The sequence below is a fragment of the Corythoichthys intestinalis genome, chromosome 16 (genome assembly GCF_030265065.1).
Source record: "Corythoichthys intestinalis isolate RoL2023-P3 chromosome 16, ASM3026506v1, whole genome shotgun sequence".
NCBI lineage: Eukaryota > Metazoa > Chordata > Actinopteri > Syngnathiformes > Syngnathidae > Corythoichthys > Corythoichthys intestinalis.
In genome coordinates, this window is record NC_080410.1 from 23,283,465 (window position 1) to 23,298,855 (window position 15,391).

General features: G+C 41.9%; 1 protein-coding gene across 4 annotated transcripts; it reads left to right on the top strand.

The window, feature by feature from the left end:
- The first annotated feature begins 579 nt into the window (after positions 1–579).
- ubtf (upstream binding transcription factor) lies at positions 580–15,369 on the top strand. Of its 4 annotated transcripts, none has more exons than XM_057861625.1 (21): positions 580–776; positions 4,019–4,078; positions 4,176–4,348; positions 4,434–4,517; positions 4,950–5,105; positions 5,169–5,233; positions 5,308–5,434; positions 5,508–5,618; positions 6,137–6,270; positions 6,359–6,500; positions 6,585–6,626; positions 6,824–6,934; positions 7,024–7,179; positions 7,260–7,397; positions 8,611–8,721; positions 8,810–8,901; positions 8,970–9,159; positions 9,248–9,295; positions 9,390–9,443; positions 11,675–11,788; positions 13,659–15,369. In XM_057861625.1, the coding sequence occupies exons 2-21, from the start codon at positions 4,042–4,044 to the stop codon at positions 13,803–13,805; spliced, it is 2,232 nt and encodes a 743-aa protein (XP_057717608.1). In that variant the 5' UTR covers positions 580–776; positions 4,019–4,041; the 3' UTR covers positions 13,806–15,369. The 4 variants fall into 4 exon arrangements, with proteins under 4 accessions (XP_057717608.1, XP_057717605.1, XP_057717607.1 ...); XM_057861622.1 differs by having other exon boundaries at positions 584–776; positions 13,656–15,366; XM_057861624.1 differs by lacking the exon at positions 580–776 and adding an exon at positions 860–1,026 and having other exon boundaries at positions 13,656–15,367.
- The last annotated feature ends 22 nt before the right edge of the window (positions 15,370–15,391 follow it).

Here is a 15,391-nt window from a genome sequence, read left to right on the forward strand (position 1 = left end):
GTATAATACACATTTATAAATCGTATGTTAGCAATTATGCAAACATAACCGACAGCAAGTGAACGCGTCGTTGTTGAAAAAGGCCGAGAAGCCTGGGAGCCGTTTGTTTTTCTCACCGGGCTACCGCGATTGGACGGCCCGGGGTTCCGCCCACAAACACACAAGGTGGAGTTCGAAAAAGGAAAGAAAAAAAACATGCTGATTTAATATGAAGCTGTCAAACAGCTACCGACAGTTCACAAAACGAGCATTAGTATCGTGCAAAGGCACTGACATTTAGTGAAAAAGCAGTTGTTAGGATAAAAAAATAAAACTTTTTCATTTAAAATCAAACAAGGCCTATATAAACATGCCGAAACATACACGGCTCGAAATGTAAGGTCAGCCAAAAGATGCTAACTTTCCGGTGTTGGAAGTCGTTATGGTTGTCCGATCAAAATGTTAGAAACAACGGCAGCGGAGCAGAGCGGACATGATGGCCGGGGTTCGGTTCGGGTCGGTCGGTCGCCCCCTCCAGATGTAAAATTGCCATGGCGGCTGACGGAAACGACGGCGGTGGCGTCGGTCCGACAACATGGAAGACGTCTCGGCGTCGCGAAACGGTTGGGTGGGGAGTGGGTAGCTTGCTGCGCGTTGACTGGAGGGAGACGGCGAGTGCGATGGAGGCGGGGGAAGAATCATCTCTGCGGGGACTGGAGCCGAGGACCGACGGCGCAGTACTGGCGATCGTTCAACCCTCCCCTTCTTCCTCCACAGCGACGCCGAGAAGCAGCTAGGTAAGCCCAAGCCGAGCCGCCCTCCGCTCGGTTCGAAACGGGATGCGATTGCGCCACTCAAACGAATTACTTAAATTCGCTAATTTGACTGCAAATATTGCATTTTTATACGTGTGAAAAACGCGGCTCGGTCGACGGCCTCCCCTTTGTACTTAACCAACGACGGTTGGAAGGGGACAGACGAGGTCGGCCATAGCCGTATTTCTTGTCCTCTGCGGCGAAAGAGACTCGTAAGACACGAGGCCCGGAGGTAACTACTTATTGTTAAAATTGTACTCTAGGAGACATTTCGGACATATCCCCTCGCCTGGTATTGTTATATTTTGGGGTTTCGTGAGGCATCGCGGTTCTTTTATCGCCGAGACCTCCATGCGGCAGTTGGCAGAACAGCCAGCCGCCCCTCACGGTTAGCCATCAGGGATCTTAGTTTAATATCTCGCCGCCCTCTCGCTCCCCGACAAGCCCGGACTACCGACAACCAAGCTCTTCGGTGAACCCGCCTTCTTAGTCGTTGTAGTTTAGCTCGAATAAAAGCAGCTCCGTGGCGTACCGAGTTCAGCTGTGGGCCTCGGTATATTTCTTCTTCTTTCCCCGGGCCGCCATTTGGACCTTGTCACGGTAGGTTTGCTCGGAAGCATGGCGGACGTCGGAGCTTGTTTGTGGCGCCACGGAACCTTCACGGTCGCCAACGTTGCCCCAGTCCCTTCTTTTACTAATACATATCAAAACACTGCTGTGTATAGATCGATTTTACAAGGATTTATACAGTTGAAAATATTCAGCTTTATAGTAGCTTTTATTTTTTTCCTTTGTCGTTCATCTTTGTGGCTTCTCCAGCCTCGCCACTACCACGGTCGTACACAGCTAACCCATGTGTTGAAATACTTTATAGGATTTAATGCTACGCCTAAACTGTTTAAAAGCCGTGTTCGGTGTATGTGATTTTCGACACTGGGTCACGATTAGCTGGACACTAATAACGAATTTTATAAGGAAATTCGATTCTCCGGAAAACGTTGGCGTTTAATACTTTGGTAAATCGCCTTGAAAATTGTTTTAAATTCATTGTTGTTAACATTTAGTTCGTCACGGTGGTCAATGGTTCGAAAGGTCGTGTTGTTTTCTTTTTGTAAAACGATGGCCCGGTTGAAAGTTTCGGCATTGTTGGTTCGACCCCCGACTTGTGCTTGTCAAGCTAACTGGCTAGCTGGAGCCATGAAGGATACGACGAGCACGGAGCATCCGCCATCATGGAATCGCAACTCGGCTACGCCTCACTGAAGAATGTACCGTGGTTTAACTGTCTTTCCTCGAATGAAATCACACACAAAACTGTATGCCACATCACAAAAATCCAATCACACATTTTTCAACGAGAAAGCTTTGCCGTTCTTTCGGCTTTGTCAAGTTTGAGTCTTGGGGCGGCGGAGCGAGATCCGTGGGTGATGAGGCTCCTGTGGCGCAGTGATAGCCGCCATTGTGGCACCTTCGTCGGAAAGCGAAAGCAGATCCCCCGTGGTCAGCTGGTCGCCTCCAGCTCCTCTCCCGTCCACTCCCTTCCTTCCTTTGTGGATCCACCCCAAAGCCCTCGGATGCCCAACTCGAAAATCCTCCATTAGAGAACAGGCACAGACGAAGAAAATGGTCGCTGCCTGTAGAGATAACGATTTAAAGGGAGGGAGGGGAAAGAAAGCAAAATTCCGCGTAGTGGAAAAGTAGCTCGACGGGGAGGTAGAGCTAAATCGTTGCTACTTGTTAGCCCTCCGCGGTGTTATTTGAGATTGGGAGCAGTCACAAGCCATCGCCTGTGTGTGTGTGTCCTCAACGCTGAGCGTAAACGTTTAAGGGGCGGCGTAATGAATATAAGCCATTATGTCGACGGGCATTTCCTATTCAATTCTCGCGGTGGAATGTCTATTCACATTGCATTCCAGCTTCGATTGTTTCAAAACGAGTTATGGGGTTCCGGTCATCCGATCAAGTCAGTAACAAAATACGTTATAACAAAACAACAAAAACAAAACAACAAAAACATGTCTCATTCGTTATTAACATAATTGTATTTCAGAAAGAAAAAATACTCTAATGTCATTTTGTTGCCCTGAAAAATAAATTTCTTATAGATTCTATTATTTTTTTGGGATGCCATCACTTTGCAACCATAAAAAAATGCATTACTACTTTGCTATTATCCATTTATCGCCTTTTTGACCCAGTAATATATTGATATCCTCATCGAGAGCGACTCTTTACTTAGGGCGATGAACTGCTGCTACTGCTGCCTTTTTCAGCATCGTTTTAAGAAGTTTAACATCCCTCTTTCTCTCTCGCTTACATTAAGTGCTGGTTATTAAGACACTAAATAGGAAGTAGACTGGTGCATTTTTCCATAGGCCCTGATGTAAAATCGGCTGCAGCTCAGCATTATGTATGATACAAGTGAAGGTTATATAATGTTATCTTAAATAGGGCTGCAGCTATCGAATATTTTAGTAGCCAATTAATCGATGGACCAGTTAATTCGAGTAATCTGATAAGGAACATGAAAAATTAAAATACCTGAGCTGAGCCTCAAACAGTGTGTGTATATATGTATATATATATATATATATTAATGAACATCTGTGTACAACAAAAGAACAATTGGCTAACTTGCAAAAAAAAACTCCGCTAGCTTAAATGCTATAAAATGCTTACGTTTTTTTTTTACAATGCTCTTGACAAAAAACGGCTAAATATACCTATAAACTAAATTGTGAATGCATTAAAAAACATTACCTCAAACAAAAACTTAGCTAATGTTGATCTTAACAGGGAGCGGTTGGATTCAGCCATGTGAAAAGAGGCAGACCAGAGGGTAGTGTATCCACCCTCATCAATAAAACTAAATGCAAACACTTTCAAAATAAACCATTACAACGCCATTTTAAACGAATACTCGAAGCAACAAAATTTAATTTGAATATTTTTTTCTAATTGAATACTCGAGTTAAGCGATTAATCATTGCACCACTAATCTTAAATCAACATTGTTGTTTTTAAGTTGCTCAAACCCCATGATCCTAGTACTTCCTACGCACCTGGAACATTTCAAGTTACAGGAAAAAGCATAAAACTACACAGATATGACAAAGTAAGAGAAGAAAATTGTGACTAGCTGAATTCGCAAATGGTCAATCGAGTGTACTTACTACAGTAAAAGGTTGTGGTTATATTGTAATTTGAGGCACTATTTTTCCCAGATTTAGAAAAGGATTACCAACAAATGAATGGAGGTATGGAGGCAACATCCCAACACCAAGGTAGTGCTCGTCTCCACTGTAATACTATTTGAAATTGCCAACTGTATTGATTGCAATGATGATATATAGTCTAAATATATTTAACTTTGCACTATAGTGTGGGCGCAGGATGACCTACTCCAGTTGTTGGAGGCCATGAAGTTGGCGCTGCCGCAAAAGGACCTGACCAAGTACAAAACATCCGAGTCCCACCTGGACTGGCAGAAGGTCGCCTTCAATTCCTACACAGCCGAGATGTGCAAGCTAAAGTGGCAGGAGGTCTCCAAAGAGGTAATACCACTGGGGTTTGTTCAGTAATTTAGAAAAAATAATTTGTGCCACTCATTGCGTTTGGTTTTGTCTGACTTCAAAACAGATTCGTAAATTCCGGACCCTCACAGAGCTGATATTTGATGCTCAGGACTACATCAAGAATCCTTATAAAGGCAAGAAAATAAAGGTGAACTAAAAAGGATTGTTTATTGTGTTTGTAATTAGCATGCACATTTGTTCACAGCAAGATACAAGCCTACATCTACAGAAAAATACAAATGTGAGAGGGCAAAAAACTGTCAGCCTTAGCATAGAACATAAAACATAAAAAAATAAGGCTAATGCAATTTTCACCATAAAAGAAAAGATGTGAATACTGATCTAATTGCTCCAAAGTTGGTGGATTTAACGAGGAAACGCTATGGTCAATACTTGAGCACAGCGCTCACAAAAAAAGTGATGAGTTCAAATGATTTTGGTAATTTAGATGAGAAGATGTGGCAAGAAGGCAACACTCTTGTAATCAGTCCAAAAAAAAAAAAACGCTGCATCCAAAGTGGTGCATTCTAGTCCAACTTTGATATTACTGAAAAACCTCTTCTTCCTATTGATGTGACAGAAACATCCGGATTTCCCCAAGAAGCCTCTAACGCCTTACTTCCGCTTCTTCATGGAGAAGAGGGCAAAGTATGCAAAATTGCATCCAGAAATGAGCAACTTAGATCTGACCAAGATCTTGTCCAAGAAGTACCGTGAGCTGCCGGACAAGAAAAAGGTTATGTTTGGAGGTGTTTTGGTTGGGAGAAAACTAGATTCTGAAGTTCATTTTTTCATTTAGAAAAAATACGTGGATGACTTCTTGAGAGACAAAGAAACATTTGTGCACAGCATGATGAGGTTCAGGTGAGATAATCTATTTTGCTCTTGTATTTTGCCGCTTACCATGGACAAACTCGAAGAGTGTTACTGTATTTTAGAGAGGAACACCCAGACCTAATGGAGAGCATGACCAAGAAAGGCTCAAATGTTCCCGAAAAGGCCAAAACTCCCCAACAGCTGTGGTACAACCATGAAAAAAAGGCCTTCCTAAAAGGCCACCCGGATGTAAGTTGTTTTTCTTGGTTGTCCATGCATGTTATATCATTGGTGTGCACATTGATTTTTTTCGGTTCTTCAGGCCACCACGAAGGACATCAAGGATTGCCTAGGTAAGCAGTGGACACAGCTCTCGGACAAGAAGAGACTTAAGTGGATCGCCAAGTCACTGGAGCAGCAGAAACAATATGAGGTAAGAGGGAAGACTTGATGCAACATATCATACACAGTATGCCCAAAAGTGGAGATGCTTTTGCGATGTCTTAGATCGGTAACATATCTTGTGCTGTCTCAAGTACCGTCATAGCAGATTATTAAATTTGTGCAAATTTTCCAATATCCTGTTTGGGCTCACTTGGTAATTTTACAGCATTTATTTTTTGTTTGTTTTACATTTACAGTAAAAAGAACAATAAATTAAAAAAAAAAAGAATACTTTGCCAAAAGTACTACCATATCAGATGCAAAAAACATGCAGGAGAGCCCTATAAAGACAGACTAGTTTTTATCAGGTGGATTTGATGCAAAATTCTTAAGGGAACAAGTCCCAAGTTATTTGGGTATTTGCTGTGAGTAAATAGTGATTCAGTTTCCTTATAATCTAGCACCACAACCTTTCTTTGAGTTGGGCACATCCCCAACCAATTGCAATTGTGACAGTTTTTTTTTTTTTGGTTGTTTTTTTTTTTTAATTTTTTTTTTTTTTTTCAGGAAACGATGCGCGAGTACATCCAGCAACACCCTGAGATGAATCTAACACAGGGGGATATTGTCAAGTCCACACTGACCAAAGCCGAGAGGCACCTGAAAGACAAATCTGATGGGCGGCCCGACAAACCTCCGCCGTTAGTCACCGTCGCCTATCCCGTCCGTTACTGTTCACCTGCATTACAGAAAGAGGATACTCATACTTTTTTTTCCATTTTTCCCCAGGAATGGTTACTCCATGTTCTGTGCTGAGCTTATGTCCAGCATGAAGGACGTACCCAGCACCGAGCGCATGGTGATGTGCAGCCAGCGCTGGAAGTTGCTGAAGCAGAATGAGAAGGACGCCTACCAGAAACGCTGCGAGCAGGTGACAAAAAAATGGCCGCTTGGGATTACAGTGGATCATATCCCTTGACTTGGCTCTAAAAGTGTCTTTTAATTATCTCCACAGAGGAAGAAGGAGTATGAAATTGAAATGAACAGATTCCTTAGCGTAAGTTCCTTTTAATACTTTGGCAACAAATAACATAGATAACAGCCATCATCCATCCTTAAACATTCCATTAAATGGCGCTGTAGTTATCATCTCAGGCATTGTTTGGGGTTTTCCTTATGTACATACGGCAGAAGGCCAGTGTCGTTGTGCTTTTGAACCGACATGACGGCTGTCAATTTGTTTGTTTTCCTCAGGGTTTGCCCGAGGAAGAGCAGCAGAGAGTTCTAGGTGAGGAAAAGGTGGGATTCAAGAGAGGTACCGTGGCTAACAGCCCTGCGTCCAAAAAGAAGAACTCCAAAGCTAAGGTGCCGAGATCAAGGAAGTCATGGATTGTTTCCTCCCTGTGTGCTTAACGGCAGTGACCACATCTGATTTTTTCCCTCTTAATATGCAGGCCAATCCAGAGAAACCCAAGCGACCCATCTCGGCGATATTCATCTTCTCCGAGGAGAAGCGTCCAAAGCTCCACCAAGAGCGTCCAGATCTCTCCGACAGTGAGCTAACACGGCTGCTGGCGCGCATGTGGAACGAGCTACCTGACAAGAAGAAGGTAGGATGCAGCAAAAAAAATGATAAAAGGGATTTCTTTCAATTATGTGACCTGACGTAAGGGCCTCGTTCTGAATGTAGGAGAAGTACAAACGATTGGAGGCTGTTTTGAAGGCCGAGTCAGAAAAGAAAGAGGACCGCAGTCTGCCCGACCCGCCTAAGACAGCGCAGGACATTTGGCAGCAGAGCGTTATTGGAGACTACCTGGCAAGATTTAAGGTAGGCGGACACTTACTTTGTATCTGAATTGTAAATTTGTTCATACAATGTGAAGTAGGCCTGAATGATTTTGGAAAAAAACTATTGTTGCGATTTTTTGGGGGGTTGCGATATATTGCAATATTATATTCCGATATAAAAAATATATTAATAAATTTTCACTAGATGACTTGAATAGCTGGATGACTCACCATCACCACAGTGTACAGTGATCCCTCGTTTTTTGCGGTTAATGGGGACCAGAACCCGCCGCGATAAGTGTAAAACCGCAAAGTAGTGCACCCCCCCCCCCCCCCCCAATTGTCTTTTTAATTTATTTTTTTTTAATTCAGCTTTAGCATTGGAAAGAGGTACATATAAGACATGCTTTTTTCTCACTTTTTCCCCCAAAGTGATTTAAAAAATGTATATAGATAAATGGTTTTTAAGCACTTCAAACGCCGTAATTATTATCAGTTTTAAACATAACTCTCCCCCCATATAATTTTTGAACAAGAATAAAGTACTGTAGTAGTAAATGCTTGGCTTTATTAAATCCTTCTGTTTACCTACCTTACCTGTGACTCTTGGAGTGACATGTAGAAATTTCAAACTCCTCATGATCACTTCTGGCATTTATTTTATGTCTCCAACGTCTCCACACACGCACACACACACACACACATTCATATTCAAATAAAGAACCATAAAATTCATTGACTGCTCAGTTATACTTAAAACTGCAGAACGGGGGAAAAAACAAGCAATAAATTGACTGCACTGCTAACAGAAGCATAACGAGCTCAAAAACTCCAATATGTAGCTTAATGTCGGATTGCAAGCAACTATCAGGTGCATACCGCCACCTACTGTACAAGAGTGTGGTGTTTTTTATATGTCAATATCTTGTTCACCTGCCTAATCATGCTTGCGCCTGTGTTGCTGCCTGTTGCTGAAAATGAAACTCAATTCGCAATGAGAAAAAAGTAAACAAACGAAAGTAATGTGTAACGCAGGCGACAATTTGAAAAGTAGTGGAGTAAAAAGTACAGGTACGTGCTGTAAAATGTATTGAAGTAAAAGTTAAAATTACCAATTCATTTTTGTACTCAAGTACAGTTACACAAAAATGTACTTTTACTTCGTTACATTTCACCACTGTCAGTTAGTGCTAGAATGGCTACCTTTTCAATGCTAATTCAGTGCTCATTATGAGATTGCTCCTGCATTACAGAATGACCGTCCCAAGGCTCAGAAGGCAATGGAGGCTACCTGGAGCAGTATGGAAAAGAAAGAAAAGATCATGTGGATCAAAAAGGCGGCAGAGGACCAGAAAAGATACGAGGTGGGATAGCAGTGCGCTGCCCTTAACCTGCTGCTAGCATCTGTTGTGGTGACAGCCTACCAACAGGTGATTTGTCTATTGCCCACAGCGAGACCTTTGCGAAATGCGTTCACCTGTCGCCACAGCTGTGGCCTCAGGGAAGAAAATGAAGTTTGAGGGTGAACCCAAAAAGCCGCCTTCGTGAGTTGGAATCACAATTTGCTGCTTGAGCTACCATTTGCTTCAGCTGACATCCTGTTTTGCTACAGAAATGGGTACCAGAAGTTTTCTCAGGAGATGCTCTCCAACGGTGAGCTCAACCACTTGCCCATGAAAGAGAGGATGACTGAGATAGGCAGCCGCTGGCAGAGGCTGCCTCCAAAGGACAAGGACCGCTACAAAAAGATTGCCGAGGAGATGCAGAGGCAGTACAAAGTGCTGCTGGAACAGTGGCTTGCTGTGAGTGCTCTAAACACATTATCGCATGCTGTTGCTGCTTCTGCTTTAAAAAAAAAAAAATCTTTTAACACATTATTCCCGGTCTCAGGGTTTACCTTCTCAAGTCAGGAACTCCTATAAAGAGTACAACTCTCAGGTGAGTTTGGAATTTTTAAACGTAATGGGAAATGAAGATCAGTATTTTATTTCACTGTGGCTTTTTATTTAAATATGTCTTGTTGATCTTTCAGAAGAGAAAATCCCCAGCAAAACCAGGAGGCCCCAAGGCAAAGATCAAGAAATCTGTAAGATTCGAAATAAGTTTAGCAAACTTACTTTCGAGTTACTCTGCTTGTCTGAATAGAAGCCAGCTGTCCGTTCCACCACAATGCCCTTTGTCTAAAAAAGCAAATTTCGTGTAGATTTCATCACACATTAAAGCGGAAATGTGAACTAAGGTTGGCCAACCATGTTTTTGAATAATATCAATGGCTAAACAATTATAAGCATATTTTCATTATTTTTTTTAACGCAACCCTTCCAGATTCTTTGTTTAACCCATAGCGACGCCCTTGACAACGAAAATGCTTTTCTTCGGCAATCTTTGGAAATTACGTCACACGGGGGAAGTGCGAGGGAAGTCCGCCATAGAACAGTATTGTTTGTTGCATTGCTCCTCGGTAAGATGCCACGGCGGTGTGTGGCGATGTTTTGTTCTCACTCAAACGAAAAGATGTATGAGTGGCCAAAGGATAGCAGGGCATGTAAATGGACATCTTTCGTTTGCATGAAGCGAATGAATTTCACGCCATCATCAAGTAGTATTCTCTGCTGCAAACACTTTGAAGATGCCTGCTTCCTTAACCGGTCTGCTTATGATCAAGGATTTGCCAAAAAGTAAGTGTGATTTTTGGATAGATGACTGATGACTTTGTCAAAGCAGAGCTGCCAACTGTTGTGGATTGAACAGTGTAAGCTAGCGACGTTAGCCGAAAGTTAACTCGTGGCAATCCCCGATCATAGTTGTTGTTGCGTTCGCTAGGTTAAGCGTGTTTAAATTGTGCGTCATCTACGATCTTGTCCAAAAGGGTTAATCCACTGTCAATTGGGAAAGGGGTGTGGATGTGCATATAAGCGGGTCAGCGTTGCGGTAATTCACGGTCACGTTGCCGTAAGAGACACACACCGCCGGTGAGTTTGTGCACATTTATTTGTATTATGTATTTCCACCTTCATGCTTCAAGCATTGCATTGCATTTGTACGGTTCGGCGTTTCTTTCATGGTGATCGCTTGATAGCCTTCTAGTTTGTGTTTTACGTACGAGAGCCGCCGACAGGTGACGACAACAAGTGTGTTGGTTTTAATGTCTGGCAGCGAATCAGCGAGCGCGCAGGTCACGCAGTGAATCATGGGAAATGTAGTCTTGGGACAACACTGAAGTGGTGCTTTGTAATCTGTTCGCTTGTGTGAAAAAACTACATCTCCTCACGCCATTAGACACCACTTCCTGCCGAGAGCCCCAAGCTGTGTTCGTACTGTTAGCTCCATGGTTAATAAAGAAACAAAGTTGTCAGCACGTCGTGTGTTCGATACATTTGTAAACAAAAAGCTCATAACAAGACACTATGCACGATCCGTTTAAGAGACGCTGGAGTAGTAGGAGGCGAGGAGGAGATCAGCGAGAAGCAAAACTTCGCGGTCGAATGTGGCGGCAGTCCGCTATTATTTTGTTTTCTTATTGTTGCCACAATAAAGTGGAGAAAGCCATCAATGACTCATCTCCTTCTTTTCCCCCAACGTTTTTATATTATTATTTTATATGCACGAGAGCTGCCGGATCTGACAAAATGAACATGAAGTCAGATTATTACTTTTTTTTTAACAATGTCATCAGATAGACAAAAACACAGAATTATGTGCAAATGCCTGCATCTTCAAATCATGAAAATAATAACAGCCTATATTTTACCAATCTTGTAATCTCGATGGGTCTTGTATCCATTCCATGTCAGGTAGTCTAGGCACATTGTTTGCATCCTGATTAGCGTCTGGCTAATACATGTTAGGTCCAACATAAAATTCCAACCGCCTCTTCTTCCTCCAACTCTTCAAAAACTTGGATCTCTTCTCCTCCCTTGCGCTCGATCTATCGCTTATATCGCTGTTTGAATCATTGTTTGAAGGGCTTTGTATGGCGGCCGTATGAATGGAGCTGTCATCGCTGTTCCCGGTGTGACGTATCACTTCCGGGTTCGTCCCCTTTCAGGCTCGAACTTCGGAAACGCGATTATTTTGTCAAATATACAACAAATAAATTATTTTTTCATGCTTTATTTGTTGGACAATGTTTAATTACTTTAATTGTGACCCTATTTGGCATGTTATGAAATTACTTCCCATTTCTGCTTTAATGCTGCAGTATTTTTATCTGAAAATGGCTTTAAAAATGTGGCAGGACTTTCTGTTAAAAAATTATTTACAACTGGAATGGTCCATCAGCAAACAATAATTACCTCCCCGTGTCACCTCGTATAGGACACTGAGGAAGAGGAGGACGACGATGACGACGACAATGAAAAGGAAAGGGCTTCCTCTGAAGGAGCGTCCTCCAGTGATGACGACGACGACGATGATGATGACGACGATGACGTAAGTTTTGTTACCACAGTAAGTTGATCATTGTGTTGAAAGGACTAAAGATATAAATGCTAACCTCCCTAAATTATTAATATTTACAGTGCCTTGCAAAAGTATTCGGCCCCCTTGAACCTTGCAGCCTTTCGCCAAATTTCAGGCTTCAAACATAAAGATATAAAATTTTAATTTTTTGTCAAGAATCAACAACAAGTGGGACACAATCGTGAAGTGGAACAAAATTTATAGGATAATTTAAACTTTTTTAACAAATAAAAAACTGAAAAGTGGGGCGTGCAATATTATTCGGCCCCCTTGCGTTAATACTTTGTAGCGCCACCTTTTGCTCCAATTACAGCTGCAAGTCGCTTGGGGTATGTTTCTATCAGTTTTGCACATCGAGAGACTGACATTCTTGCCCATTCTTCCTTGCAAAACAGCTCGAGCTCAGTGACGTTGGATGGAGAGTGTTTGTGAACAGCAGTCTTCAGCTCTTTCCACAGATTCTCGATTGGATTCAGGTCTGGACTTTGACTTGGCCATTCTAACACCTGGATACGTTTATTTTTGAACCATTCCATTGTAGATTTGGCTTTATGTTTTGGATCTTTGTCCTGTTGGAAGATAAATCTCCGTCCCAGTCTCAGGTCTTGTGCACATACCAACAGGTTTTCTTCCAGAATGTTCCTGTATTTGGCTGCATCCATCTTCCCGTCAATTTTAACCCTCTTCCCTGTCCCTGCTGAAGAAAAGCAGGCCCAAACCATGATGCTGCCACCACCATGTTTGACAGTGGGGATGGTGTGTTCAGGGTGATGAGCTCTGTTGCTTTTACGCCAAACATATTGTTTTGCATTGTGGCCAAAAAGTTCAATTTTGGTTTCATCTGACCAGAGCACCTTCTTCCACATGTTTGGTGTGTCTCCCAGGTGGCTTGTGGCAAACTTTAAACGAGACTTTTTATGGATATCTTTGAGAAATGGCTTTCTTCTTGCCACTCTTCCATAAAGGCCAGATTTGTGCAGTGTACGACTGATTGTTGTCCTATGGACAGACGCTCCCACCTCAGCTGTAGATCTCTGCAGTTCATCCAGAGTGATCATGGGCCTCTTGGCTGCATCTCTGATCAGTTTTCTCCTTGTTTGAGAAGAAGGTTTGGAAGGACGGCCGGGTCTTGGTAGATTTGCAGTGGTCTGATGCTCCTTCCATTTCAATATGATGGCTTGCACAGTGCTCCTTGAGATGTTTAAAGCTTTGGAAATCTTTTTGTATCCAAATCCGGCTTTAAACTTCTCCACAACAGTATCTCGGACCTGCCTGGTGTGTTCCTTGGTTTTCATAATGCTCTCTGCACTTTAAACAGAACCCTGAGACTATCACAGAGCAGGTGCATTTATACGGAGACTTGATTACACACAGGTGGATTCTATTCATCATCATCGGTCATTTAGGACAACATTGGATCATTCAGAGATCCTCACTGAACTTCTGGAGTGAGTTTGCTGCACTGAAAGTAAAGGGGCCGAATAATATTGCACGCCCCAATTTTCAGTTTTTTATTTGTTAAAAAAGTTTAAATTATCCAATAAATGTTGTTCCACTTCACGATTGTGTCCCACTTGTTGTTGATTCTTGACAAAAAAATAAAATTTCATATCTTTATGTTTGAAGCCTGAAATGTGGCGAAAGGTTGCAAGATTCAAGGGGGCCGAATACTTTTGCAAGGCACTGTAGCTGCAGCACTACTTTTGTCCTCTTCTCTCAGATTACTCGTTTTATCTGAAGCCCAAATAATTTGATTTTAACTGGGGAAAAAAAATACTGACATCTAATGTTTTGTGTTGATATTTGAATAAAATATTTGCTTTTATATGTGTTGAAGAAGGACGATGACGATGATGACGAAGATGATGACGAAGATGATGACGATGACGACGACGATGATGATGAGGTGGATGACAAGGAGAACAAGTCTGAAGACAGCAGCAGCGAGTCCAACTCGGGCGACTCCTCAGACTCTGACTCAGACTGAAGGGCGCTGGCAACTTCGAGAGGAGGCGGGACCGCCGTGACAACAGGACAGACTAAGCTGAGCCACAGGGGTTCTAGGAGGGGAAAGCTCTGGCACTGTGCAAACCCATGCCCACGCCTCCTCAGTGTCACACGACAACTTTTTTTTGTTCCCTTGTAGTCCCTCGGCGAGTTTTTAGTTGGGCCCGCATCCCACTGGTTTGGCGATGTTCTGAATTGAAGCTTCGTTTTTTTTTGTTGTTGTTGTTTTTTTTTTAATTATTATTTTTAAAGTTTTAAAACAATGTTACCCATTTTATTTGATTGTTCCGCAGGGACGAGCCAGGCTTATTACAGCCAAAGAACACGACGACTGGGTGGGACACTTTAAGCAGGCAGAGGAGCAGGAAGGACGCAAGGGTCTTTGTACTGGAAAAATTGCACTCTTAAGAATGTTTCCTTGTCTATACTTTTTTCCTCTTCCTCTGCTTTTGATTTTATCCCGTTGAGTTCTCAAAGAGGTGGTATTTTTTTCATATATTAAAAAAAAATTCAAGAAGCCATGCCGAATGTGTTTTGTTGGTAGTGTTGCTGGAACGTCGTTTAAAATGCTGCAGTGCACACACGTTTTCAGCCCTCATTTTATTTCTTAACAGTTTTTCTTCCTTGATCAATTCTGAATCGATTGGGCGCCATTGTACTTTTTGAAACGGAGTGCCATATTCACATCACATTGTGTGTCTAGACATCACTCTTTGCAAATACCCATTTCCATGAAATCTGTTACATTTTTAAAGTAATTCATGAGGTGGAATTTTTTTAAAGAGGCCCTGCACATTTTATTTGAGGTTCATTTTTTGTCCAAACAAAGTTTGTTTGTGCTGTGCTCACAATGTACCCACCTGTGCTTAATTTAAAATATATATACATTTATTTTAATTGGCTCATTATAATAATAGTGTTTGATGCTGGTAACCTCCCCTAAAATCTGCACTTAGTCGAGTGGATGACACAGACTACATCTTGAATGTATATATTGGATCTTTTGCTTGGTAATGACACACCCACACCATGACTGACATTAGTTATATTTTGTTGAGATGTTGATTTGTGACTGAAGCAACATCAAAAGGGAGGGTGAAAACTGTGTATTCTTGTAAATACTTTTAATTTTGTATGGAGTGTTTTTCCCCCCTCCTATCTGTCTCTTGGTTGTTTTGTTTTCCTTGTCAGGGAGAGCTGTTGGAGGAAAAAAAAAAGCTTTACAAATTTGTACTGCTGATAATTTGAAAAAAAAAAAAAAAAAAACTTGATGTTTTCTATAGCAGAGGGTGTTATGATGTTCTTGTAGTTCAAGTATTTGGGCAAATAAACAATCTTGAACGGGGTGTCTTGAGTATGTTGGACTGCTACTAGGACCATCCTGGCAACAAAGAGTCACAATATTTGAATAAAGTTTTTTTCTTAAAATGTTTTAACAAGACTTGTAATTAGGGATATTACCCTTGTGTCTTTTCTAATATGGAGGAGGATAAAGAAATATATTTACCCATCTATCAACCATTTCAGGAAACTGCCAACATCTTGCCAGTCAATTTAAGCAATGTG

Coding starts and splice junctions, on each gene's coding strand:
- ubtf (XM_057861622.1), top strand. CDS start 4,042: ATGAATGGAGGTATGGAGGCAACATCCCAACACCAAG. Junction 6,271..6,358: donor CGGCCCGACAAACCTCCGCC/GTTAGTCACCGT, acceptor ATTTTTCCCCAG/GAATGGTTACTCCATGTTCT. Junction 7,398..8,610: donor ACTACCTGGCAAGATTTAAG/GTAGGCGGACAC, acceptor CCTGCATTACAG/AATGACCGTCCCAAGGCTCA.